This window comes from Mustela erminea, chromosome 5 (genome assembly GCF_009829155.1).
Source record: "Mustela erminea isolate mMusErm1 chromosome 5, mMusErm1.Pri, whole genome shotgun sequence".
Taxonomy (NCBI): Eukaryota; Metazoa; Chordata; class Mammalia; order Carnivora; family Mustelidae; genus Mustela; species Mustela erminea.
The window spans coordinates 5,025,364-5,053,016 of NC_045618.1; the positions used below are offsets into that span (position 1 = coordinate 5,025,364).

The following is a 27,653-nucleotide window of genomic DNA, read 5'->3' on the forward strand; positions in this document are numbered from 1 at the left end:
GAGCAGCAGGCCCATTTGAGGTCGGTGAGCATGAATTTAAGTTTCTTATTTGGTTCTTACGATGTTTTAGGGTCAAGACCATGCTTGTGTTGTAGAATGAATTTGGTGCTTTTTAGAGAAACTTTATAGTTCTTTTCGGTTTTGACTGTTCATTTTGGTTTCCTATTATATCAATAATGAAGACATCTCTTTTTTAATGAAAAGTCTATTTAATTTAGATTTTTCATATCAACTCCAATACGTTGGTACTTAGTGTTTCTGTTTCCCTTTTTTTTTTTTTTTAAGATTTTATTTATTTATTTGACAGAGATAAATCACAAGTAGGCAGAGAGGCAGGCAGAGAGAGAGAGAGAGAGGCAGAAGCAGGCTCCCCACTGAGCAGAGAGCCCAATGCGGGGCTCGATCCCAGGACCCTGAGATCATGACCTGAGCCGAAGGCAGCGGCTTAACCCACTGAGCCACCCAGGTGCCCCTGTTTCCCTTTATGTTTTATTTCTTTTTTTATATTTTACTTTGTCCTTTCATATTTTGTTTTACTATTTGTCTCTTTATTGTGCTCTAGAAACAACTTCTTGGTTGTTTCAGTTCCCCTAATTTTTCTTTATGGGCTTTCATTTCATCCAGTTTTTTTTTTTTTAGGGGTGTGTGGGTGGCTCAGGTAGTTAAGCAGCTGCCTTTGGCTCAGGTCATGGTCCCAGGATCATGGGATTGAGCCCCACGTCAGTCTCCCTGCTCAGTTTACAGCCTGCTTCTCCCTCTCCCTCTGCTGCTCCCCCTGTTTGTGCTCTCTCTCTCTCTGTCAGATAAATAAATAAAATCTTTTAAAAATTTTTGTTTGAATTGTTATTCTGTGCTTTTTCTAAGATTAGTATATAATTAGTTTCTTGTTTTCCTCTCCTTCAGTCATACTCAGATAAAGGAGATTCTTAGCAAGGGCTATGGGCTTCTGGTGGGACTCAGAACCGCCTGAAACTTTTTACAAAATTGTGTTCATTTTTCTGGACAGAGGGTCCATTACTTCCATCAGATTGTTATCAGAATCTATGACCTAAAATGCTAAAAACTAAAAACCACTGCTAACTAAGAGTTCAGTATATAGTGTTTTAATTTTCACTGTTTAAAAATAGTATCATTCTATAATATTGAAATTTTTCATCAGCTCCAGTTGTTTTATTTAGACCATAATTTAAACATTCTAAATTTTACTTTTATTTTCCTTATTAATTTGTTTTTTTAAAAATATTTTATTTATTTATTTGATAGAGACACAGTGAGAGAGGGAACACAAGCAGGGGGAGTGGGAGAGGGAGAAGCAGGCTTTCTGCCAAGCCAGCAGCCTGATTCCGTGCTCAGTCCCAGGACCCTGGGATCATGACCTGAGCCAAAGGCAGATGCTTAATGACTGAGCCACCCCAGTGCCCCTGTTCATTTGTTTTTATTAACTTGTGCCTCCAAATTGAAACTGTGTAATCTCTACTTTTTTTGTGTGTATTCTTTTTGACAGCTTTTTTTATTGCTAATCAACATTTTTTAAAGGATTATATTCTCTACTTCTCATTTTATTCCTGCCAGCTACCATTTAGTTCTGGAATCATAGAAGACTAATTTTAGAAGGAAACACAGATACTCTCCAACCCAACCTCCTTCTTTTACAAATGAGGATGTTAGAGAGAGTAAATGAATTCCTCCAAGCCACATGGTGAATTTGTGGCAAGACTGACCAAAGAAGCTGGGTTCTTAGTACATTTCTCATTTCCACTGGTCTTTGTGTTTTGTAGTAAAGTGATGCTGATTTCCTTACAATTCTGTTTCTTTCCATTATTTCTCCTTGCATTTTTAACAGTTTTAGCTTTATTGACTTTCTTGCTGTGTTGTTTGGGTCATAGAGATTGAGTATAGTTTGGGATTTTTAATCATTCTGCAATGACTATTTATTCCCTTTGCCTTGGACTCTTTGATATAATGTGTAGGTTCTTTTTATAGCTCTTATCCATTGTTTTAATTTTACTTATTAAATATAACTGGAAGTTAAATAAAAGTCTGAAAGATGGAGAATTACTTTAAGTACATTTTTACTATGGATATTAAAGAGAGAGATAATTAAAACCTTTGTAATAAAAATAGCGATAGGAAGATCTTTGGGAAAATGGACCTGACAACCACCTGATACCCAGTAATTAATAAATTTCCCTTTCTTGTGGGATGTAGTTGGATTCCACATTTTGACAGCTCTGCTTTTCTTAGGTAACTAACATAGATATGCCTCTTCCCAGAAGATAAACTATGTATGACAATAAATGAAGAAAACATGTATTTATGAAATCCTAGTCAAAAGTCTCTCTTCTTATAGAAATTGTGTTTGCTTGATGTTTGTTTAGAGAGAGTGTTGCTTGTCCTTGGTGTGTGTGGAGGTGAAGTTGAGGTTTGTAGGGTTATGATTGGCCCTCACTTTTGCCCCAGGAAAGGTAGCTCCTCCCTTTGAACAGTAACCAAGTGGAGCCCACCCCTGAAACCTACACCTCCAGCACAAAACTGGAAACAGAGCAAGACATACCTGAATGTTAGCTGGCCCTGAGTTTCTTAAGAGCAGGCTTTTTGGCCAGTCTCTCCCTGTGTCCTGAGGTAGCCATCCTAAGACAACAAAAAGAAAAGAAAAGCTTGACCTAGAGAGAAGGTAATACTGATTGTGATAGATCCCAGAATAGTAACTTTAGTCTCATTTATTTGAAAGAAAAGGAATTCCGCCTTTAAAAAAAGGCGGAGGGAGAAAACTTTGCTTTCTCTGTCGTCTTTCTGTTTTTCTGCGGTCTTTAACCTTACTTTTATTGTAGTAACTGCATTTCACAGCAACAGTCCTTTTCCTGCCAGTGTTCTCAGAACACATCGCTGACCTGGTTAACTCAGATGACCCTCTCCTACGAACTTTTGAAATTTTTGTTTTTGTTCATTTTTGAACACTGAAAGAAGTTAACGGTTTATTATAATTTATCATACTTAACAATCTAGAAGTTCACAGCCACCAGCAATCCCAGCCCAGTTTCAAATGCAGCTGGGAATTTGGGCATTTCTGAGGAGCTATTAATATAGTGAATCTTGTAGGTAAAATACACATGTACTTTTTTTTTAAGAGAGGTGGGTGGTAAGGGCAGAGGGAGAGAGAGAATCCCAAGCAGGTTCCATGCCCAGTGCAGAGCCCCATGTGGGGCAGTCTTACGACACCGAGATCATGACCTGAGCCAAAATCAAAACAGATGCCTAACATACTGAGCCACCCAGGCGCCCCCACGCATACCTTTGATGGCACGCATGAAATTGACAGTAGTCTCATTCTCAGCAGACTGACTCAGGCCACGCAACGTGGCTTTTATTGTTCCAGATGTTAGCACATGTTCTCTTACCACATGAAGACATGAATTTGGACATTAATGGCACCAGGGCCTTCATAGCCATCATAGGTGTTCTCTTCTCCACCCCTTACATTCTTAAGAAATTCTGCTTCACTGGCACAAGAACTTTTGTAGTTTCCTGGCAAAGCAAGAACACAGAGTCTGCAAGCCACTGCTTATGTCTACCTAAATTTGTGTTTCTAAAGTCATTGTTGCTATTTGAACATTTCTCTTTTTTTGAAGATTTATTTTAGAGGGAAAGAGTGTGCACATGTGTGCAAGCTGGGTGAAGGGCAGAGGGAGAGAAACAGACTCCCTACTGAGCACAGAGCCCCATCAATGTGAACATTTCTTAACAGCCAGTTTGGGAAATAGCCGTGTACTTTACCATGTTAAAACTCTGGGCACCTGCGTGGCGCAGTCAGCCGAGCATCCGACTCTTGGTTTGGGCTCAGGTCATGATCTCAGGATTGTGAAATCGAGCCCCCCATCAGGCTCCACACTCAGTGTGGAATCTGCTTGAAATTCTCTCTCCCTCTGTTCCCCACCGCCACTCACTCTCCTACTTTCTCTATCTCTGTCAAATAAATGAATCTTAAGAAAAACAAAAAAACAAACTCCAAGAAGATGCTTCTCTTCTTGTCACCAGTGAATGAGAGTTGCTTGGATCTTTTTAATTTTTCCTTTTAGGGGCGCCTGACTGGCTTAGTCAATGAAGCATGCAACTCTTGATCTCAGGGTTGTAAGTTTGAGCCCCATGTTGGGTGATTACTTAAATTAGAGATTATTTAAATTTTTTTTTCCTTTTAGTTTAATGTCATTAGACGACTACTTAGTATCACAACATGCTTGTTAGATAAAGGTCCTCGTAAACTATTTTTGTTATTCAAGATACTGTTCAGATAGGGCCCCTTTAATCATTTATTTTTTGCCATTGGTTTCTTTTAATTAACAAAGATTTGAAGAAGTCTCTTTTACTGGGTATATGTTTTGTATTCCAGCTCTGGATTCTTCTCATCCTCTCATTCCTTCTTTTCACTGGCTTGTTCTTTCCGTGCATGGATATGGTCTTGTGGTTTACTTTGTTCCATTCAGTAAACTTTTTCACATTTTTGAATCAGTGTTTTGCTTAATACAGTGGCTTAAGAATGATTTCCCTCCGCAAGGGAGAGAAAATTGTTGATCATTTTCCAAATTACACTTGCAATTTCTGTGGGGAGCCTAATTCAGAAGTTTTCTGGGCCCATTGCTTAGTTGCTCTTCGTTGGTATTGTGAAACTTTTTTCTTTTTAATATTTTATTTATTTATTTGACACCGAGAGAGAGAAATCACAAGTAGGCAGAGAGACAGGGGGAAGCAGGCTCCCCGCTGAGCAGAGAGCCCGATGCGGGGCTCGATCCCAGGACCCTGAGATCATGACCTGAGCTGAAGGCAGAGGCTTAACCCACTGAGCCACCCAGGCGCCCCTACTGTGAAACTTTTCACTGGTCTCTGTGTTCAGTTTATTTTCCTCCTTTAATTTTATATCACTAATCTTTGCTGTTAGTGAACAATTTTTTGTGTGTCAATTTTAATGTTTTAATGGAGTAGGCACAAAGGCGACACTTCTTGCTTCTCAGCACTCACCCAACTTCTTAAGAGTGTTCCCACTGAAGAATATTGAGTAGAAAATTGTGAACATAATAAAAAGAAAAGAAAATTGTGTGCTTGCTGCCATGCTTTGGGATATGTCTCTGGCTAGAGGATGCTGCCCTCTGGGAATAACCACAATGTTGTGTTGCTTAAAAATAGGGAAGAGTGCCCCAGGTTTCAGGCTGACTGCACACTAACTATGAATCCATAATGTGTCACTACAGTTATGAAGTATTTAATCAACCGTTTGTACTGTTGAGATGACTAAGTACACGTGTCATCATGCTGTGGAGTAATGTTGGAAATCTCTTAAGAGTACCATGGCTGGTTTTGATGCAAAAATGAATGAGACATGGAAAATTCATAGAGGGATAAGATAAAAGCTGTAAAAACTTAGAAGGAACATGGGGGAAAGTTCTGTAATGATGCCGTGGACCATTTTGTTCTGCTTAGTGTCTTAAGGATGAAGGTCTGTGTGCCTCTGCCTCTGTATCAGTTGCAAAGGTTGAAATGCTGAGACGCGGCAGTGTGACTTCACTCTTTCTCATTTATACTGCAAAGGATTTCCACGCTGGATGGACCTTGGAGAGAGCATATTTCAATAAAAGACCAATCCTTTTAACTGGATATAAAACTGGGGGGTGCCAGGGCTTCTGGTAGGCTCAGTCAGAGGAGCATAGGACTCTTGTGCGACTTTTGATCTCGGAGCTGTGAGCTCAAGTCCCACATTGGGACAAAATAGGTAGGTGACTTTGGACACATGGAGGCTGTGGTCTTAACATATTCTCCATGAAAAAAATCAGGGCTCTTTGGGGGAAATGGCTGATTCTAAGTCTGGGGCAATATCTTTTCATTCAAGAGAGCAAGGGAGCTCGCAAAGACTATGAAGGTTATATGTAAAAGGACTTCGGAGATGCCCACTGGCCAAACATGAAATAATTGGACAATCAATGAGGATGATAACTATTGGACTAAGATGTGCCTAATATGTTTAACCTGTGAGCTTATATTACTGGGAAAAAATTGACCATCATTGCGGGTTATTAGAAAATCAAGTCATTGATTTGAAAATTAATAAATAAAGGAAAGAATCTAACATTTATCCTGTCTTTCCTGTGTGAACTGTACTATACTAGGTAGCAAAATAGTAGATCAGAGGAGGTGTCTCTTGATAGAAATATTACAGGTAATGAATAAAGAAGGAACAACAGGATTAAAATACATCATTTGAGGAGGTTAATTCCCAGAATGGTAAAGTGAGGACACCAGGATATATGTCCAGTGAAATGATATTGGGCAAGTTGATAAACTGTTGAGACTGGGTGATGGATATGTAGGAGTTCATTATAACCCTTCTGTCTTCTTTTTTATGATTATTTTGGTAACAACTTTATTAAGATATAATTCACATCATCAGTGTGAATTATACAGTGTTTATTAATTAGCTGTTTTACTTAAAATATATTAACAAGGAAGAAGAGGCAGAAATCATTCCTTCTGGAGAACAGGGAACAAAATTTATATCATAATCATCTTAATCAAGCTGGACAAATGGAAATTTCTCAATTGAATACAATTCCATTTCTTCCAAATTGTTTTTACTACTATTTAAAGTAAAATAGGGATGCCTGGCTGGCTTAGAGGAGTATGACTTTGGATCTTGAACCCCACATTGGATGTAGAGATTACTAAAATAAAGAAACGTTTAAAAATCAAGCAAAACAACTGTTAAACAGATTATTTTAATAATCAGTGAGTGGAATATGATTTCTATAAAACTTCGTATTTCCATGAATATCATCTAGTGTAGTCGACCCTTCCTCTTAAGGTACATGGCATACAATAAAAGTATCTGGTCAGGATGGGATGGGAAAGGGGTTGTAACTGTCAGCCTGAAGGAGAATTTTTGCCTGTGCATGGATTCCAGCTCTCCTGTCTTCCTTCGGCCTCAGGAACCTTCAGGGGACTGAGGCTGTTTGTTACCATGAGCAGTATCCAGCGATACCCCACTTGTCCCACCAGGGGTATGAAGGTGCTCGGGGAAGGTCCTCTTTCTGCTCATCTCTTCTTGGGATTTTCCGTGTGCTTTCCTCGTTCACTCCCACCTCACCCCCATCCAGCTTCCATTTATTCTTCAAGCCCAAGCCCCGTCCTGTTTTTCTCCAAATCCTTTACAAATAATCTCTTGTCTGATATCTTTTGTGCTTATTTTAGCATTGAGGGAAACCAGGTCATTTTGCTATTTAACTGAGCCTTCAAGTGAGTTAAAGGTTATATGGTTCAAATACCACCACTTGTGAAAAAATGTCAGAGCAATTTATTGACCAAAAAAACCCCTAACTGAGCACAGTTGGAACAGTGCTCCACGTCCCACCCTCCCCCCAAGAATATGATGATTAATCCAAAGTACATAACTCCACTGCTAAGTTCTTTTCCTTATGTTTAGGATCATGGCTGCTGTTCCCCAGAATAATCTACAGGAGCAACTGGAACGCCATTCAGCCAGAAAACTTAGTAACAAGTTAAGCCCTTCAAAACCGAAACCTTCGTAAGTATTTTGGCTCCCAAACAGGCACTGACCCACAGTATCATACAAATGAAATACCTTCCCTTTCATCCCTGTGCAGATGAGGAAATGAAGCTGAGGGGTCAGTGATCTTCCCACTTTGCAAATTACCAGTAGCGCATGCATTAGGAGCTCCAGGTAATAAAGGTTCAGTACCTTCGCCTGGTTCCTGGCACATGATGCTTGCTCAGTAAATATCTGTAGGATGAATGAATATTGAATCTTCTTATAAATTTGGGAAAATGGGTATTTTAATATAATTTTATAGCCATTCCAGAAAGTTTATAAGGATACTGTAGCTCTCCAGTTGTGTTCTCTCCTCTGAGCTAGACTCCAAACTCCTTATGACATTTAATAATAATTTCTAGAACTTCACCAACTGTTCTGGGAGCTGGACTTTAAAGTTACCATTGAACTTCATGTCACCAAGGCCAGCAGACATCCAGAACACTTGCCCCTTTTACTTGTCCTTCAGATTCCAATGTAGCCTGTCAGTCGTCACCTCTCTTCCCCATAGACCATGCGTCAGAGAGACAAGAAGTCACTACACTTGGGTCTCTTCTCTTTTTCTTTTATGCTGTCCCCTCCCGCTGGAGGCGCTACTCATTAAGGACGACCTGCCTATGAAATAGGCCTAGACACTCTCAAAACTGAATAATTAGCTTCTAAATTGGAAAGATCAGAGCAGACAAAGTATAATTGAAGTTACCATATCAATTTCAAAACCAGAGAGGGAGATAGATTCTTTGCTCATTTGTGATACAGTGAAGGAGTTGCTGTGTAAATCAGTAACAGATTTTAGAGTTTTCTATAATTGGTGGGTTTGTTAAAACTAACCAATCTAATTCAGTTTTTCAATTGTGTTTTTCAATTATGTTTCAGAGGTTTCACTTTTAAAAAGAAAGTAACATTGGCCAACAATGTATCTGTCACTGGTGTCTCAGTAGCGAAAACGCCTGCCTTAAATGATAAAGATGTTAATGTCGCTGAGGCCTTTTCCTTCAGTGGACCACCGCCCCTCCCCGCAAGTCAGCAGACAAGTCCCAGTGACTTCAGAAATGCTCCAGCAGGACAGCAAACCAGGAGAGCTGTTTCAAAACCATTATTGCCAGATGTGTTGCAAGTTCCACAGGGAGTTTTATGTAACACCCAGAACACACCGATTGTAAAAAAATCCAGTAATGCTACTTTCAAGAAATTAGAATTTAGTTCTTCATCAGATTCTTTTGTTACCATCAACGATTGGGATGATATGGACGACTTTGATACTTCTGGAAATTCAAAAGCATTTGTCACGCCATGCAGAAATCACTTTGTGAGAGTAAGCACTGCTCAGAAATCAAAAAAATCTAAGAGGAATGTTTTGAAAGCACAGCTTCCCAAAGAGAATACAGTAAAGGCTGATTTGACTCTATCCTCCTCTGAAAGCAAGCAAGCATGTTTGACTAAGAAACAGAATGACGACTCGGAATGGTTCAGTAACGATGTGATTTACATTGATGAGGACCCCGGTCCTGAAGACCTTATACCTGGCAGTGCTCAGGAGAGTCAGCCTTCAAAAACTCATTTGGGAGTAGAAAGAGGTAAAAATGATGTTTTAATCCCCTTTCAGTATGTTGACTGTATTAATTTATTCAGAGCTAGGCACTGGGAACAATAGCAAATAGATCCAGCCTTTGTCCTTGGGCTCTATGGAGGGACCTGCTGCGCAGTCTGTTGGCTACTTCTTGAGGCGGGACCCATGGATGAAATTAAAGATTTTATTCTGCTGACATAATTTTTGCATAAACACCAAGGATAGCTCTATAAGGTCCATGGAGGTTAAATGGTTTCTTAATGCCCCGTGGGCTAGCTCATGGCAGAACTGGGACGTGAAACTAAGGCTTTCCTTTTAATTCCCTTATGGCGTGCTCCCACTGACTGTGGACGTATGACGTGATCTGGCTATGCCAGTAAGCTATTCCCGATGACATTCACATCATTCTCTGTTCAGGTCTCCTAGGTTTTAGATTAGCCATGTGTGGAAGCACCCGCCCTGTGAAGTGGTGGTAAATGTGAGGCTGACACTTCTGAATGCCTGAATGCCGGGGCTCCTAGGTGCCTCAGTGGGTTGAAGCCTCTGCCTTCGGCTCAGGTCATGGTCCCAGGGTCCTAGGATCGAGCCCCGCATCGGGCTCTCTGCGCAGCGGGGAGCCTGCTTCCCTTCCTCTCTCTCTGCCTACCTGTGATCTCTGTCTGCCAAATAAATAAAATATTTTTTTAAAAAAAATTTTTAATAAATAAATAAAATTTAAAAACAAACACCTGAATGCCATCAGGTTTCTATGGGGTGAGAGGCGATGGAGTCTGATCAAATGCGAGGCTGTTTATGAAGAGAAAATGGGGTCAGAGGTAAACTGATGAGCAACCACTGGGCATTATAATCCTACACAGTCAAGAGAGAGACACTGAACGTGGCGACTTCAGTAACTAGGGTGCCTTTGTGGTAAAGTTAACAGTGTTTGTACGATTATCAGACTCATTTATTATACTTCCCTCTTACTGAAATATGAGTGAAAAATAGGAAATCAGAGGTGCTAATACTGAGTTTGGGTTTCCTAATTGAACTGGAGACCATCACGCAAATCCGTAAGCAGATCGTCAGCCTCATTCCCGCATCCATTAGACTTAGTCCAGATGACTCAGTCATTACTGATGAGGAAACTCCCACATGTCCGTGCAGAAGGAGGGCGCATGGGCAGTGCTGGCACCACCCTGGGGGTCCTGCCCTATGCTCTCTGTCTCAGGAGCGATGAAAGTAACCTGTGTCTGTCCACGGTTTTACTTTAGATAGTAGTGAAAAGAAGAACTTGGAAGAAACAGAATTCCTTTCGGTCAAGAGGTCTCCGTGTATTGAGCTTGACGAGGATGATTACGATACAGACTTCATTCCACCTTCTCCAGAAGAAGAAATGATCTCTGCCTCTTCTTCCTCTTTAAAATGTTCCAGGTAAAGTAGCAAGTTACTCAGTGAACATTATTGTTTATTTCTGGGATATCTGAAGTAATTCTGTTTAGCTAGGTAGGGTCATTTCTATATAGATGCATTCCATGCTTCTGCAAAGTTTATATCTGCATGAAAGCATAAAAAAATCCTTATTTACACATTTTATTTAATTGGTGGTATTCTATAGCTGTAAAGTCACACTATGATTAATTACATGGGACCTCCAGTTTTATTTAGTTGATTTTGACGTGTGGAATATATTCCTAAAAATACTATATTTTCAAACTCCTAGTCTTGAAATGACACAAAACTAGCCTCTTATTTGGGAAGTGACTTAGTAAATATGTCCTGTTCTTTCCTTTCCTTTCCTTTTCTCTTTACCGTGCAGGATAGAATTGGCCATTTTATTTGCCATTCACTGAACTTCAGTAAATCAGTGACATAATTGTGGCTAATTGGCAGTATTGTGGGAGAAAGAGGTGGTACGCATAACCCATCAATAGCTTAAAATACCAGTAGTCAGTCTTACCTCCATCTTTGACCCAGTCCAGATCAGTCGAGTGGCAGAGTATTTACTGTATTGGTAACCAGTGTTTTGATGAGAAACATGCCCCTCTAAGATCCCACCTTAATTAAGGAAGATAGGCAGGAAAGAGATGTTTGCCTGTGCAGCCTCCTTTCTCTGGGGTTGTGTTTTAACGGGTAGGTTAGGCTGTTTAAAGAGGAGGGAAAGGGGACGCCTGGGTGGCTCAGTTGTTAAGCGGCTGCCTTCGGCTCAGGTCATGATCCCAGCGTCCTGGGATCGAGTCCCGCATCGGGCTCCTTGCTCAGCGGGGAGCCTGCTTCTCCCTCTGCCTCTGCCTGCCATTCTCTCTGCCTGTGCTCGCTCTCTCCCCCTCTCTCTCTCTGATAAATAAGTAAAATCTTTAAAAAAAAAAAAAAAAAAAGAGGAGGGAAAGGTCAGAGCATGATCACTATTGATGACAAAACTAATAAACTGTAGGAGCTGTCCTCTCCTCCCTTCCCAAAGAAATTAGGACAGAATTACTGAAAGAGCAAGAACTGAGCAGGAGTTCATATAGATTGAATAGGGAGGAGAGGGGATTGCCTGGGATGATACAGTTGATGGCACATGGACTAGGATCCAGTGTAGGGCTATTTCCTAGACCATACTTATTCCTACTGAACATCTGGGGGTTTTTTCCTGTTTATTAAAAAAGTGTATGTTGCACCAATAACTTTCCAGACAGCTTCCCAGGATGCTTATAGCCTTGCAGTTCCAAAAAACTGAATGTTCTGTTTCATGTTAGGTTTGTTTTTTTTTTTTAAAGATTTTATTTATTTATTTGACAGAGATCACAAGTAGGCAGAGAGGCAGGCAGAGAGAGAGAGAGGGAAGCAGGCTCCCTGCTGAGCAGAGAGCCCGATGCGGGACTCGATCCCAGGACCCTGAGATCATGACCTGAGCCGAAGGCAGCAGCTCAACCCACCGAGCCACCCAGGCGCCCTCATGTTAGGTTTTGATACTGTCTGCATATGTGTGTGATTTTTGCATCGCTATAGTCAACATGTATCTATAATTTCTGGTTCTGTTTTTCTCTTAACATTTTGAAACATTTTTCCATATTGCTAGGTAATCTTTATTTTTATTCTTTTTAATGGCTGTGTAATTTATTGAGTTGTCATACCGTGGTTAACTTTACCTAGATTTTTAGCAGTTGGAAAATAATCCAAGGTTATTCCCAAGGTAGATTCTCTCTATATATTTTCCATTGCAATCTCAAATACATATTTGTATATATTTTAAAACTGAAATAGAATTTTCACAAATGATACTCTTACTGCATGCAGCACACACATGAATTTTCTTTTGTATTTGATATTGTTTTAAAACACTGTTGTGACTTCTGGATTAATTTCAGAGGTACAGTCATCAGATAATATATAACAGAAAAGAAAGAGGTGTTTGTGTATCTCCTGTGTGCCCAAACCTCTCGAGCCAGCCCTCAAAGTCCTCTATCTTCAGGCCCCACATTACCTCTTCATTTCTACCTCCAGTTATGCCCCGATGATAACCCTAAGCTCCCATGAGGCAGATGAGACAAACCAACAATATGAAAAATGTTGCTAAAAATATAAGGCCTTTTCATTAATTATATTATCAGTTTTTAAGCCTATATAAAGTATAGTTATTTATCACTGCTCAATTAAGTTAGAAGATTGCATTCCAGAATCCTGCTTTAGGCAAGTACAGTTGATATCAAGTAAAGAGAATTATCCTTTGTCTCTCATGGTGTTACTTTTCCCATACCTATCATTCAAAGCTTCCTCAAATCTCCCTCCTTGGCAAAACCTTCTCAGGTTCCAGAAAGTGTTATCTTTGTTTGGATTTCCGTGGTATTCTCTCTTAACACTAATTTTAGTGCTCATTTATTTTGTACCTTCTAGTCAGGCTGACTGTGTGTCTATGTGTTAATAATTTTTGTATAAAATGGTAAATTGTCAGAAGAGATTGGACAGTGGTTTTCCAAACTGAGAGGAGAGCAAGGCGGAATCCCTCAAGTAGATCAAGTAGACCACACTGGGCTCCTGTGAGGAACGTAAGTCATGCCCCATGACACCATACAGGGTTACCGAAAGGACATAGTTGGAGGTAAAATTGAAAAGGTCTCTTGGGGCCAGAGGATGGGAGTCCTTGAAGGCCAGCCAAAGAGGTTCTAGAATAGAGGAGATAAAAAACCATGTTTTTCTTTTCTGTTAGGTATTGTCTGACCAGTTGTGGAAAAACATGAGAGGAAAAATTACACACTTGGTCTAAGTCTGTACTGAGGTTGGTTTTATGTTTTTCAATTTGCAGTATGTTAAAGGACCTTGACACCTCTGACACAAAAGGTGGTCCTAGCACATCCGAGGACTTGCCAACACCTGAGGGGACGACGACGCAGCCACCTGATCAAGAGACCAGCACAGACTGTGATGGTACAAAAAGTATTTTGACGTAGCACATATTTTAACCACATAACCTTGGAAAACAAAGTACAGTTGTATTTTTAACTGTGGCTGTCTAGCGTGAGATGGCAACCTTACAGTTACTCAGTTCTAACACCGAACCACCCCTGGGCGCTGATTAGCCAGCATTTGCTCGAACAACTTAGAGACTCGTGTTCCTGCAAGATAATCCATTCTCTATGGTGAAAACACAACTTGTTAGAAAATTTTTTCTCAACGTTGAGCCAGAATTTGCCTTCCTGGAACTTTAATCCTTGTGAGATAAATCTAAAACTCCTAGAAGCTCCCCCCCCCCCCCGCCCCCCGCTCCTTTTCCTTTAAGGGCTAAATATTGTTAGATCTTTTAACTCTTCTTTATAGATACTGGTTTCTAGACCTTCATCCTCCTGACTTCCCTCATTTGTACTCTGGGTTTATGACCTGACGTCCGTGCAAAGTTTAGTACTTTCTGTTTGTTTCTAATTCATTTTTAAACTTTCTATTCAATATCAATAAAAATAATGCAGCTGCCCTACAAGACTTTGGAAAGCGACAGCCTCCTTTTCCTCTCCTGATTTCTACTTCTTGGGGGCTCTGTCAGTCGCGAGGTCTGTGTCCTTCTATCCTGGAAAGTTTTCTGGTCTTATTTCTTTGTCTTTTCTTTTTCTGTTTTCTCTTTCACTCTTCCTGAAACTTCTGTTATTTGGATATTAGGCTTTCATGAGTTATCTTTTCTATTTTCCTTCTCTTGCTTCTCTGCTTTCTGGGAGATTTACCAGATTTTATCTTTAACTCATCTGTGGGGTTTTTCCTTTTAATCAGCCATCTTCCAAGAGCTCTTTCTTCATTCCTTGAATATTTATGTAAGACATTCTGGTCTTTTTTGATGGGTTCTGTACTTGCGGGGTGTGTGTGTGTGTGTGTGTGTGTGTGCACGCGCGCGCGTGTACATGTGCAGTGGTATTTGTGTGCACGTGTGTGTGTGTGTATAGTGGGCATGTCACACGTGTGTAGTGTGTGCGCATGCATGGGGTGTGTGCACAGGCACGCATGTTGGGTGTGTGCACAGCCTACAGCCTCGCAATTTCATTTTCTTTATTTTGGTGTCTAAGTTTATTGTTAGAGATATCCCTGAGACACCTGATGTCCTAGGTGCTCTTCTAGATCTTTTATGCTACTAACTTCATCCTCTCAGCGGTCCTTTAAGGTAGTGTCTCTTCTCCCCATTTTACAAATAAGAAAACTGAGGCACAGAAGTGTTAACTAGGACTACATGGGCTCACAGAATTAGACAACAGAGCAGGGCTTGACACCCAGTGATGTGCAGGCTCCCGGGTTTACACCTGTGGCCGCACGCTCTGCTGCCTGTGCGGCCTGGTCTCACTGAGGCAGTGGTGGGAACAAGGACAGCATGTCATCAAAGGTTTCCCTCTCAGCCGACATCGTGTTGTCACAAACACGTGCCGTGAGACCGTGCTTCTCTTCCACGGGTGCAGGGTCTGAGGTGGCGAGGGGAACCACGGGGAGGAGCGGTAATGACAACACACAGACTCCAGAGTGATACGGTCTCAAGGTATGAACCTATCCCCTCCTGCTCCTGGCTGGGAGACTGTGGAAAATCAGTGAAGCTTCTCTGAACCTCAGTTTCTTCTACAAAATGAAAAGAGTAACATCTACCTTGTTGGGTGTCAGGATTCACGGTGAAGGGCCCAGTGTACTGTCGGCCTTCGATAAATGGTAGCTATTGTTATCTGCCAGTCTCCTAATCCCTTCAAAGAAGGAAATACATTAAGATTACTGATTTATTTATATGAACTCTTGCTAACTCTATAATTGTTTCCTCTCCTTCTTAGAGCTCACAAAGCAGACATTTGATAACATGTTCTAGAATTTTGCCTTGAATTAACATCCAAAGCACGAGCCTGTAGCTTTTGGCAGTCTGTTTAGCATTTTTTTTGAAAATTAGAACAATGTTTGCCTGTTTTGCTCTTCCATCAACTGTCCTGTTCACTGGATGCCTCACATATCAGCGGGATCTTCTTTGCAGGTTTCCTTTGTATTCTGAGGTGTAATCTGTCTAGACAAGAAGACTTGAGCTCCTTTTCAATACCTGTATCTCTCTCTGAGCCTGTCTTGGCTTTCATTTTGGTTCAGACCATTGTTCGTTCTCCTCTTTCCAATCTGATACCCGTTCTCTGTGTAGAGAAAACAGGCAAAACAGGGATTCAGCAATTCCACTTCGCCATCTTTGACCTCGCGTCCTGATCCATGCCGGTCACCAGGAAAAGTCCATGTTTCCCAACTCATTCTGACATAGACACTTGTCCCCCTGAGCCCCCCATCTGGCCATGCTCCCTCTCCCTCCTGCCCTTTGGACCTTTCAATGGGCTGCCCTCTTCCAGCGATTTTCTGGTAGCCTCATTCTCTTCCCTGACCATTTTCTTCTGTTAGCTCTTGGATCGTCTCCTGGGAACAGTTTCCTCGGCAGCCCGCCTCAACCATTTATTTCTTCCACATCCCTTAGGCCCTCGGGGTGGAGTAGGCATCTTCTTGGCTTCCCATTGCTACCCATGACCCTTTCTTTTCTTCCTTCATTTAAAGTATTATCTCCTTTGACATTCTTTTTCTTAGTTCTGTAATGTAAATTTTAAAAATGTGGAGTGGTCTGGCCGGATTCTGATGTGCAAACATCATCTTCAGGCATTTTTTTCTCTCACACCTGTCTTCTCCCCTCTCCCCCACCCCCTGTTCCCATCTCAGTCCCCTGCTCCTTTCTTTTTCTGTTTTTCCCCTTTCCCTTGTGTGGGGCTTATTTTCAAGCTTTGCTTCCCGGGGTGGTGGCAGGGGCAGCCACCAGCAGCCTATCCAGCTTATTGAAAAGAGAAATCGTTTTTTCTGATCAAAAAACTCCCAGACCTAATTCTCTTTGAGCTGCCTTATATCAGATGCCCACTGAGTTTGGGGGCTTAAAAAGAGAAAAGAGAAAGAGAAAGTCTTAGTGCTGTGTTGTTTCTTTGAAGGAAGTGTGGGTGCTGGGCAGCCCGGGATTGCAGGTGGGGTGGGGCTCTTGCCTGGCTGGCCCTGTACATCCCATGTATGGGCGTGGTGAGATTTACCCCTGCAGTCAGTGAAAAACAAGAGTAAACTGATAAACCTTTGCGTCTTACAATGACATTGGTTACCCTAAGAGAAATAATTGAAAACTAACATGAAATGAGATGATGATAACACAATTTTGGGCCCTCATGATAAAGAGTACAGATAACACAATTTCATATTATTTCACAGACAGATAATAGGGCAATATATGGTAGTTTATAATCTTGTTGTTAAACTACTATACGTGCATGACTGTCATAATTTTAAATCCTTGCTCAAGGAAAAATATTAACAAAATAACACTTTATAGCTAGACAGACAAGTGTGCAGCAGCAGCTTATTCATGTGATGGACCAGATCTGTAAATTAGTCGATACTATTCCTGACCACGAACTGAAAGCTCTGGATTGTGGGAATGAACTGCATCAGCAGCGGGACATAAGGTATCTCACTTTTTCTTCTTCTGGTATATATCTAATTACATTTCAACCAACCTAAGTCAGAACATACGGGGCAGAATTTCCAAGCATTCTGGCCAGGAAATTGAATAGGCTAATTGTCATTGTTCTATTTTAAATTTATTTACCTTTTCGGGGCACCTGGGTGGCTCAGTGGGTTAAAGCCTCTGCCTTCGGCTCAGGTCATGATCCCGGGATCCTGGGATCGAGCCCCACATTGGGCTTTCTGCTCAGCAGGGAGCCTGCTTCCTCCTCTCTCTCTCTCTCTCTCTGCCTGCCTCTCTGCCTACTTGTGATCTCTGTCTGTCAAATAAATAAATAAATAATCCTTTTTTTTTTTTAACCTTAAAAAAAATAAATGTATTTACCTTTTCAAACTGCCCCATTATCATTTGTATTTACATTTTCAAGACTGAGGAAAAGAGGATCTGTTTCGCCACTAAAGACAGACTTGTGTGGCCTCACATTTCATGTGGTATTCTGTTTCCTCTTCAGAAGGAAGCTCCTAGCTGAAGCTGACTTTAATACAAGTGATGCCAGTATTCTTGCTTCCTGGTGGAGATGCAGGCCTGCTTCACATGGGAACCCTGTGGAGGATATGGCTTCTGTTTCTGCTCCCTGCGCTTTTCCAAAGGGCAACTCCTGTCCTACAGGGAATTCTGTTAAGGAGTTAAATTTTCCACACCTTCCCTCGAATCCCAGTTCTGCTACGGAGTGTTTAGTGGCTGCTACCCCAGGAAAGACAGGATTCACAGCCACCACGAAGAATCCCTCTGAAAGAACGTTATTCAACCCCCATTTACAGAAGTCCTTTGTAAGTAGCAACTGGGCTGACACACCAAGAGTAGAAAAAAGAAACGAGAGCTCTTACTTCCCGGGACGTGTTCTCACAAGCACGGCTGTGAAAGATCAGAATAAACGCGCTGCTCCAGTAATTGACTTAGAAAGAGAATTCCAGGCTGCCTGTGATATTGACAGTTTTGACATAGATGGCTTTGATGATGATGACGATGAAGACTGGGAAAATATTATGCATAGTTTAGCGGCCAGCAAATCTTCCACGGCTGCCTGTCAACCTATTAAGGAAGGTTGGCCCGTTAAGCCAGTACCAGAAAGAAGTTCTTCAACCAAGACAAACTGTCTTCCAATGGCATCTGCTGCTCAAAATAAAAACTCAGAGTCAATTCAGAAGTACACTGGTAAGTTTAAAGTAAATGCTTATATTTTGTATGGAAGCATAACTGTCAGAATCGGAGTTGTGTAAGAGAATCGATAGCACATCATCCTTGCCTGAAAAGTACATTGTTTCTATGCAAATTCCTGCTGATGACACAAGTTACAGATCACAATTTCAAAAGCATTTGCTCCTTTGTCTCCGTAGCAGCTGTTTTATAAAATGACTAATTATGACCTATTGTAGTAAAGCTCTAAAGTCATTACAAATGTGCTTTGCCTTTAAATTAATGTTTTTTAGTCCCTAGAACAATGAAGCTCATGAGGACCAAGTTTTTAATGATTTGGGGGATGAGTAAAATCCAGGCTAAATTTATATATTAAAACTATAATTGTGTGTATTTTTAGAACTCTGAATTAATGAGAACTGATGAATTTATAAAGTAGAGAATCTGTTTTCTGTCTTAAAATATTAAAATTCAGGACAGTCTAAGAAAGACATGAAGTCCGAAATTTCTTTTTATTTATTTATTTTTATTTATTTTTTTTTAAGATTTTATTTTTATTTGACAGACAGAGATTACAAGTAGGCAGAGAGGCAGGCAGAGAGAGAGAGAGGAGGAAGCAGGCTCCCTGCTGAGCAGAGAGCCCGATGCGGGACTCGATCCCAGGACCCTGAGATCATGACCTGAGCCGAAGGCAGCGGCTTAACCCACTGAGCCACCCAGGCGCCCCGAAGTCAGAAATTTCTTAAGACAAATTATTTCTTGGACACTGGGTTGGCTCAGGCGGTTAAGCATCTGCCTTCAATGCAAGTCATGATCCCGTGGTCCTGAGATTGAACCCCATATTGGGCTCTTCTGGCTTATGCTCTCTCTCTCGTTTTTTGGGGGGGGGGGTTGTATTTTTTAAGATTTTATTTATTTATTTGACAGACAGAGATCAGAAGTAGGCAGAGAGGCAGGCAGAGAGAAAGGAGGAAGCAGGCTCCCTGCTGAGCAGAGAGCCCAATGCGGGGCTCAATCCCAGGACCCTGGGATCATGACCTGAGCCGAAGGCAGAAGCTTTAACCCACTGAGCCACCCAGGCACCCTGTTCTCTCTCTCTCTCTCAAAAAAAAAAAAAAAAGACAAATTATTTCTTTCGGCCTAAAATCCTTTTAATTCATTCAACAAACACTTACAGTGTGCGCACTTCGGGCCCTGTTCTATGCCGGGTTCTGGTCATAGATGAGTAACGAGTAGTCCCTGTCCTCCTGAAACTCACAGTTCAGTAGAAGTTTGTCAAGAAGTGCAATTAACCACTGGAAGGGCTGCAGAGAGAAGCCAAGATTAATTTTAAAATGTTACATCAACTCTGTAAAGTTACTGCCAAGTGTTTTTTAACTGAAACAAGTTTCTGTGTGTAAGGTTTTATAAAGTACAGCCTTCCCTATTTTTGCCATTGATGACTTAATACCATGGAGGTTGTTCTTAACAGTTATGCTGTTGACCTTTAGAATAACCATTAATGGATTTATTTTTGTATCATGTTAGAGTGTGTCATCCTTGATGTTCGCAATTATCTTTGAGACGGTCAAAGTGGTGGGATTAGAGAGACTGTCAGAGCTGGCGTGAGCACCTCTTGTTCTGTGTGCCGAACCGGGGCTGGAAGATCAGGGCTGCAGAGCAGGAAGCAGAGCAGGGGGGGTGGATGTGAGAGACACGGCGGAAGGAGAGCCAGAGGAAGCTGAGATGCCGCCAAGGTTTCAGACCCGGTGACTGAGAAATCTATGACACCATTAGCAGAGCAGGGGAGTCAGGAGACAGAGCAGATTGGGAGAAAAGCTGAGGAGGGCTATTTTAAGACTTGTGGAGCTTAAAGTGTTGATAAGTCATTCAGGTGGAAATGTCTTCCAGACATCTGGAGACGCGCCCAGGACCGGAACATGGGCAGGTATCGGTGGGGACTAAAATCAGAGGACTAAGAGAATTCCAAAGCAAGAATGGCTAAAAGTCCCAAGCATCTGCAAAGAATCCCAAGTGTAAGGGGCAGGTGGAGGAAGTGGAGCTCAGAGAGAGAATTTGAGTAGAAACCCCATGATTGTCTTGAACGTCAGGAGAGGAGGAAGAAAGGAATAAATGAAATAGTGGTGGGTGCTGCAGAACGATCAAGGAAGAGACTAGAATTTGGCCTCAGGAAGTTTCTGGCGGCTTTGACATTTGGCAGGGATGAAACCGTGATAAGTGGTTAAAGAAAGATGTGCTGCAGGGATATGTATGCCTTTGATTTTGTGTGACAAGGGGTAAGGGCTAAAACTGACTTGTTAACAATAACGCGCTGATTTTTCTTAACATCGATTGTTTTCTCAGACAAGTCGGCACAAAATTTAGCATCCAGAAATCTGAAACACGAGCGTTTCCGAAGTCTTAGTTTTCCTCATACAAAAGAAATGATGAAGATTTTTCATAAAAAATTTGGCTTGCATAATTTTAGAACTAATCAGCTAGAGGCGATCAATGCTGCGCTGCTGGGTGAAGACTGTTTTATCTTAATGCCCACTGGTACGTATTTTTAGATGTCAATTGGCAGGAGTCCATTGGCAGATGTTAAATGAAAGTCCTTTAATAGAAATAAAATGCACACCCACACAGTAATTCCATCATGAAGGGACCTCTAGACCTCCCATGCCGTAGTGAGAAAGTGTACAACCTCACGCCTTCTGTCAAAGTGATAGCGCTAATGGCCCTTTAAGATTTTCAACTCAGAGCTTGTTGTGTTCAGTCAACCTAGAATCTCTCTCTCTCTCTCTCTTTCTCTTTCTTTAAGTCTAAATTAGTCTGGCACTTAAACAAAGAATTACCGTCTGAGGCCTTGCTCGCCTCTGGCACTTTTTTGGTTCAGTGGAGTGTTGAAGGGTGGTTAAGATCTTTAGCTCTGGAGCTATGGCCTGGCCTCATCATGCAGCCCTGCCACTTACTCGCAGCATGACCTTGAACAAGGCCCTTCAGCCCACATGCCAGCTGCCTCCTGTGTCCAGTGAGGATGACAGTAAAGCACCTACTTCACAGAATGTCGTGACCATCCGACGAAAAGCGTTTAGCCATAGGTAAAGAGGTAGAATGTGATGTATAGTTCAAAACCAAAAACGAAGTCTTGGAAACTGCCAGGCACAAGCTTCTACTATTAGTGATGGGAGAAGTTGAAAATTAGAGACGAATCATTTTAGGTAGCATTTAATGTGTATTGATTATCTTACCATTTTGAATTTGAGTTACATGGAGAGACGGGGGTGTGTCTCAGGGTGTCTTTCTCTTCATGTTCTGTTAGTATACCCCAGTGTAGTTCTATCCTTCTTTAATCTCAAAGGAATATTGGGAACATTGCCTTATTGATAAGAGTACTGGGAGTCAAAGCATGGGTATTTAGCGTTGACAGGTTCATGCTAGTTTAAAAAAGTGCATCCTACAAGTGTTTTCTGATCATCTAAGAAGTGTTAAACCATGGTCACTATGGTCCTACGTGATGTATATTTTGTCACATTTTAAGTCTTTAAAAATTAAATGTTATACCAGGTAATTATTTTCATCCTAACACTGTGATAGAATACCCCTTTTACGGTGTTTGGATTTCCCAAGTAGATTTTTAAAGCAATTCTATTGCCTCTAAGTTCCCTGCCCTGATTCCTGCTTTTGCATTCATGTAAGCCTACACAAGATGGCCTAAAAGGTAACTTTCACACATTTAAATTGTCTAAATATTTTGGCTCATTCAGATAAGGCAAACTGTTGGCACGGTGCTGAATGTCACTTGGTGTCCTATTAGTTAATTGCTTTTAAATATTACTGTATGATTTGGTTCGTAACTTTTGCCTTCATGCTCTCAAGATTGAACCTGACAGGTTTTGGGGGGGTTTTTTTGTCCTTTCAGGAGGTGGTAAAAGTCTGTGTTACCAGCTCCCTGCCTGTGTCTCTCCTGGCGTCACGATTGTCATTTCTCCCTTGAGATCACTCATAGTAGATCAAGTCCAAAAGCTGACTTCCTTGGATGTAAGTTAAAATACTACCAATTACAATAAAAAATACTAATAAAGACGTAAAAATAATTGTATTTCAGTACTCTGAGTAACCTTTTTCATAAAGTAGTTTGTGAATTGCAAACATAAAGCACAGCAGTTTCATTAAGTTGTACGAGTCTTTGAAAATTCCAATACAGATAACCTTCTGTAGTTCAGTCTGATTTTATTCTAGAAAAATGTAATTTAGCAAGAACTTTTAACCTATATTTTCCTGATTTGAATTTCTTTTACTAATGTGAAAGGATTTCTTTTCTTACTACTGCGAGATCCCCACAGTTCCCACTCTCTTCACATCTTAAAATGCGTACAGGAGCACCCCCACACTGGCGTCCTTTTTCCTCTTGGCCGAGGTTAAGAACGTATATGAATATATTCTACCAAATCCTGCATATTTTCAAGATTATGAGCTCCCACCCCTCAACAAGACCGCTGGTTTGATTTTTCTTCCAAAGAATGTGTTTGTGCAGTGCCCATCCCCTGTGGCCCATCAGGCCTGATGCTACTCTCACCGTCCCTGAGCTTTAAAACACTGGAGATACCTTTGCCCAAACTAAAACGAGCCATACCTCAGGATGCGACGCTCTTGGGTACTGAATTCATATTTATCTTACTTACAGATATGAAAAGCAAAAGCAGTAAAGAAAAGAGGAAGGAAAAAAGAGAAGGAAATAAATAATGGGAATATTTTGAGTTATGGCTAAGAGAAGTTTTTTTGTTTTTTTTTTAAATATATGCTATCTATTTACTTCCACTGCGCTGAGATTGTCTTCCCTTTGACCCATTTTTGATACATGACTTCTAAAACATAGAGACTGAGGACACGTCTGTGTTTATGTTTGCTACTTTTGTGCTTAGATCCCAGCTACCTATCTGACGGGTGATAAGACTGACTCAGAAGCCACAAGTATTTACCTGCAGTTATCCAAGAAAGACCCAATTATAAAACTTCTGTATGTCACTCCAGAGAAGGTGTGTATTGATACTGTTATTTTAAAATATGGTATTAAAGCTGTGTTTGAAAAACAGCCCAAGTCTGCCTCCTGAGGAGGGAAGAACCCAGTCTTCCCCCCTCTTGTTTTCTCCTTTACCATCACATAGAGTGTTTGAATCCTGGTGACCAAATGTGTGGACTTTTTCCTCGTTCTGAGCAGCTCTCTGTAACCCCGGCAGTGCCACTCCATACTGACAGTGTCTGCATGGAGATAGCGTCCGATCCCGTGGGTTAAGAGCTCAGCCCCTCGAGATGGTTCCCACCCTTCTTTAGATGCCAGCAGCAAGTTGAAAGTCCCCAGGTTACCCATAACTTCTGTCCGATTTGGCTAATAAATCAGAGGTTCCCATGACTCCCCTCCTCAGGTTCAATTCGTGTACTAGAGCGGCCCTCAGAACTCAAGGGAACACTTCACATTTACCATTTTATTATGGGATGTGATAAAGGATGCAGATGAACAGCCAGCGGAGGGAGACACAGGACAGGGACTAGGTGAGTCCCAAGCTCAGGAGCTTCTGTCCCCGTGGCACTGGGATGCCTGACCCTGCACATGTGGACATGTTCACCAACCTGGAAGCCCGCCAAACCCCCAACTCTGGGGGTTTTATGGCTGCCTCATGTCAGCAAGATCATTTCCAGCCCCTCTCCCCTCTCTGCAGGATGGGGTGCTCCTGAGAATTCCAGGCTTCTGATCATGGCTCGGTCTCCTGGTGAGCAGCCCTCACCCAGAGTCACTGCCCCAGAACAAAAGATGCTCCTGCTGTTCTTAACACTTAAGAATTTAGAAGGGCGGGGCGCCTGGGTGGCTCAATGGGTTAAGCCTCTGCCTTGGGCTTAGGTCATGATCTCGGGGTCCTGGGTGCTCGAGCCCTGCATTGGGCTCTCTGCTCAGCAGGGAGCCTGCTTCCTCCTCTCTCTCTGTCAAATAAATAAATAAAATCTTTAAAAAAAAAAAAAAAAGAATTTAGAAGGGCTTTAGGAGCCCTGCATCAAGGATGGGGTCAGAGACAACTATTAGAACCAGGGAGGCTTCTGTTCTTATCACTTAGCAAATTACAAAGGTTTCAAGAGCTCTGTGCCAGGAACTGGAAGCAGAGACCAATATATTTTACTATTATCTCATTAAAGCCCACTAGAATACATAATATTTTTAGATTTTTGACATAATCTTTTTTAATAAAGATTTTATCTATTTGAGAGAGAGCACGAGCAGGGGGGAGGGGGAGGGGGAGAAGCAGACTCCCCACTGAGCAGGGAGCCTGCTCAGTGGGACTCAATCCCAGGACCCTAGGATCATGACCTGAGCTAAAGGCAGACTCTTAGCCAACTGAGCCACCCAACCGACTGAGTCATTGACATAATTTCTGATACACATTATAGTACAAGGATTCCTGTATTACTTTTACCCTGAAACCCTAATGGTAACACTTTACTGTAACTGCTTTATTGTTCTCTCTCTTTACTTTTTTCCTAAAATAGTTGAGAGTAGGTTGCAAACATGCTCTCCCTTTCAACCCTAAATACTTCACTGTGCATTTCCTAAAAACAAATTCCAGGGTGCTGGCTGGCTCAGTCAGTTAAGCATCTGCCTTTGGCTCAGGTCAGGATCCCGAGGTCCTGGGATGGACACCGCATCAGGCTCTCTGCTCAGCGAGGAGCCTGCCTCTTACTCTGCCTGCCATTCCCCCTTCTTGTGTTCTCTCTCTCTGTGTCAAATAAATAAAGTCTTTAAAAATAAAAAATAAAAAATAAAAAAAAATTCTCTTGCATAACCTCAGAACAATCGTTAAAATGAGAAAATTTTTACTGATACAGTACAGTGGCTTAATCGGTAAACCTCATTCCAGTCTCATTAGTTGTCCCAGTAATGTCCTTTATAGCAAAAGAAGATCCTGGATTATGCATTGCATTCGGTTGTCATGTCTCTTTAAGGTTTTTCTGTCTCTCATGATTTTGACAAGTTGTGAAGAGTAAAGGCCACTTGTTTTGAGGACTGTCCCTCAATTCAAATGTATCTTTGTTTTCTCATGATGAGGTTGATGTTACTCGTCTTGGCAGAAGTATCACAGAGGTGGCGACATGTTCTCGCATCCGAGTGGGAGGCACCGGATGTCTGTTCCTTCTGTTACCGGTCATGTTAGTTAACTTTGATCACTTGGTTGAGGTGATGTCTGTCCAGTTTCTCCACTACAAAATTCCTTTTTTTGTCGTTGTTGCGATTACTATAATAATTACAAAAATAAATGTACATTTTGGCTTTTGCAATTGGCAGATATCCTGCTGTGGGATACTCTGAGACTGGATAAGTATCTTATTACTCATCAGACTTACCCAAGAGAGTTTTTATCATCCGTTGATGACTCCCTGTCAGTGTTTACTATAATGGATGCCAAATGATGATTTTTCTGACTTAGCTGGCATTCTCTTATGATGAAGAGCTTTCCCTTTTATCTACTTATGTATTTATATCAACTTAAAGTCATGGGGTTTTTTTGTTGTTTTTTTTTTAAGATTTGTTTTTAATTTATTTATTTGACAGAGAGATATCACAAGCAGATGGAGAGGCAGGCCGAATTTTTTTTTTTTTAAGATTTTCTTTATTTATTTGTTAGAGAGAGAGAGAGAGAGACAGAGATAGCATGAGCACAGGCAGACAGAGTGGTAGGCAGAGGCAGAGGGAAAAGCAGGCTCCCCGCTGAGCAAGGAGCCTGATTTGGGACTCGATCCCAGGACACTGGGATCATGACCTGAGCCGAAGGCAGCCACTTAACCAGCTGAGCCACCCAGGCGTCCCAAAAGTCATGGGTTCTTAATTTGTCAGGGGGCTATCATCAGTTCTCATTATTTACTTGGATGTTCTAATTGTCCTAGATTTGGCTAGTAGAAGAGTTCCAACTCACTGCTTCTGTGTCCTCTTGACATGTCCTTGTCTAGATATGGATGCCAGGTTTTGTCATTGCCACTGGGACATCATTGCTTCTAGGCCCTGTATAGACGGAACCATGAGGTACATACATACATACAAGTGTGTGTGTCGCCACCCCCCAAATAGCATGCCCTCCCACAACATACATCTATAACCTTGTTACCAGCATAAATGTGTGGTGAACCTCAGGTATATTGAGGCAGAAAAAATGCTTTAGAACCACTGACCTAATACATAATTGCTTGCTAAATGGGGGTGAATATTCTAGAAGGTCTTATTCAGAATTTTCTATTACTTCTGCCAATATTCTTCATACATTGAAGTAAGAACTTCTTTTATATGGAGGTTTTAATACAGCTTACGTTGTAGTGAAACTTAAAGACAACAGAGCCCTTAAGGTGATGTGGTGTTTAAATGTTTTCAGATCTCTCATGAATACATTTTTGCTCTAGGTCTGTGCAAGTAATAGACTGATTTCCACGCTGGAGAATCTGTATGAGAGGAAGCTCTTAGCACGTTTTGTCATTGATGAAGCACATTGTGTCAGTCAGGTAAATACTGGTTTATGTGACTTGAAATCTCAATATGTACTATCAATAGGATATGTATTTTCAGAATAGAGGGAAATTGGTAACTTACTCTTCTAGCTCGCTGAAGAATACAGTGGTTTTCAGTACAGTGAGCAGTGTTTTCTCTTTATGTAAGGAAGATCCAGATAGTCTGAAAAGCAGTATTTTTTTTTCCAACTAGTGGGGACATGATTTCCGCCAAGATTACAAAAGAATGAATATGCTTCGCCAGAAGTTCCCTTCTGTTCCAGTGATGGCCCTTACCGCCACAGCTAACCCCAGGGTACAGAAGGACATCCTCACTCAGCTGAAGATTCTCCAGCCTCAGGTGTAAGTTGCTGAAAGTCCTGAATTAAAACAGGAGAATCACAGACTGAGCTTTGAAAACCCCGAGGCACAGATTGCACTCTGTCATTTAGATCAGAATTTGGGGGGCTGGGAGCCATTATGTTTCTAAAAAGTCCCCGAGTGACTCCAGTGTGCAGCGAAATATGGGAACCAAGCCCTACTAGCTTTTTCCTTACTAAAATTAAAGCTCTATCCCCATAGCTATTTTGGAAGTAGGGATAAAGTATGTGCTGTACCTGATAACTCTAGGAGGTCCCAGGAGCAAATTAGCTTGTGTTTAGGTGATTCCGGCTCCTGTATATCCTAGAGCATACATCAGGAAGTGAACGGATGACCCTGCTCTTTCATTTTCCCCTGAAGCCCCACTTAATCCAAGATGCTGAAACCCATCCAGAAACGATGTGTAACAGCTTTTATACTTTGTTTTCATCTCAACAGCAAAGTGTTTCTTCTTGCCACCAAATCCATAATTA

At 41.5% G+C, this 27,653-nt stretch overlaps 1 protein-coding gene across 5 annotated transcripts in view; it reads left to right on the plus strand.

Moving 5' to 3' along the window:
* Positions 1-27,653, plus strand: part of BLM (BLM RecQ like helicase) — a 128,332-nt gene that overhangs the window by 56,741 nt on the left and 43,938 nt on the right. For all 5 annotated transcript variants that reach the window (XM_032345485.1, XM_032345488.1, XM_032345489.1 and 2 more), the window contains 11 exons: positions 7,466-7,567; positions 8,468-9,168; positions 10,415-10,574; positions 13,429-13,550; positions 16,969-17,101; positions 17,612-18,315; positions 20,641-20,832; positions 22,199-22,317; positions 23,202-23,315; positions 26,716-26,814; positions 27,014-27,162. In XM_032345485.1, the coding sequence (XP_032201376.1) occupies positions 7,466-7,567; positions 8,468-9,168; positions 10,415-10,574; positions 13,429-13,550; positions 16,969-17,101; positions 17,612-18,315; positions 20,641-20,832; positions 22,199-22,317; positions 23,202-23,315; positions 26,716-26,814; positions 27,014-27,162 (2,595 nt within the window). The remainder of the gene's footprint in view (positions 1-7,465; positions 7,568-8,467; positions 9,169-10,414; positions 10,575-13,428; positions 13,551-16,968; positions 17,102-17,611; positions 18,316-20,640; positions 20,833-22,198; positions 22,318-23,201; positions 23,316-26,715; positions 26,815-27,013; positions 27,163-27,653) is intronic.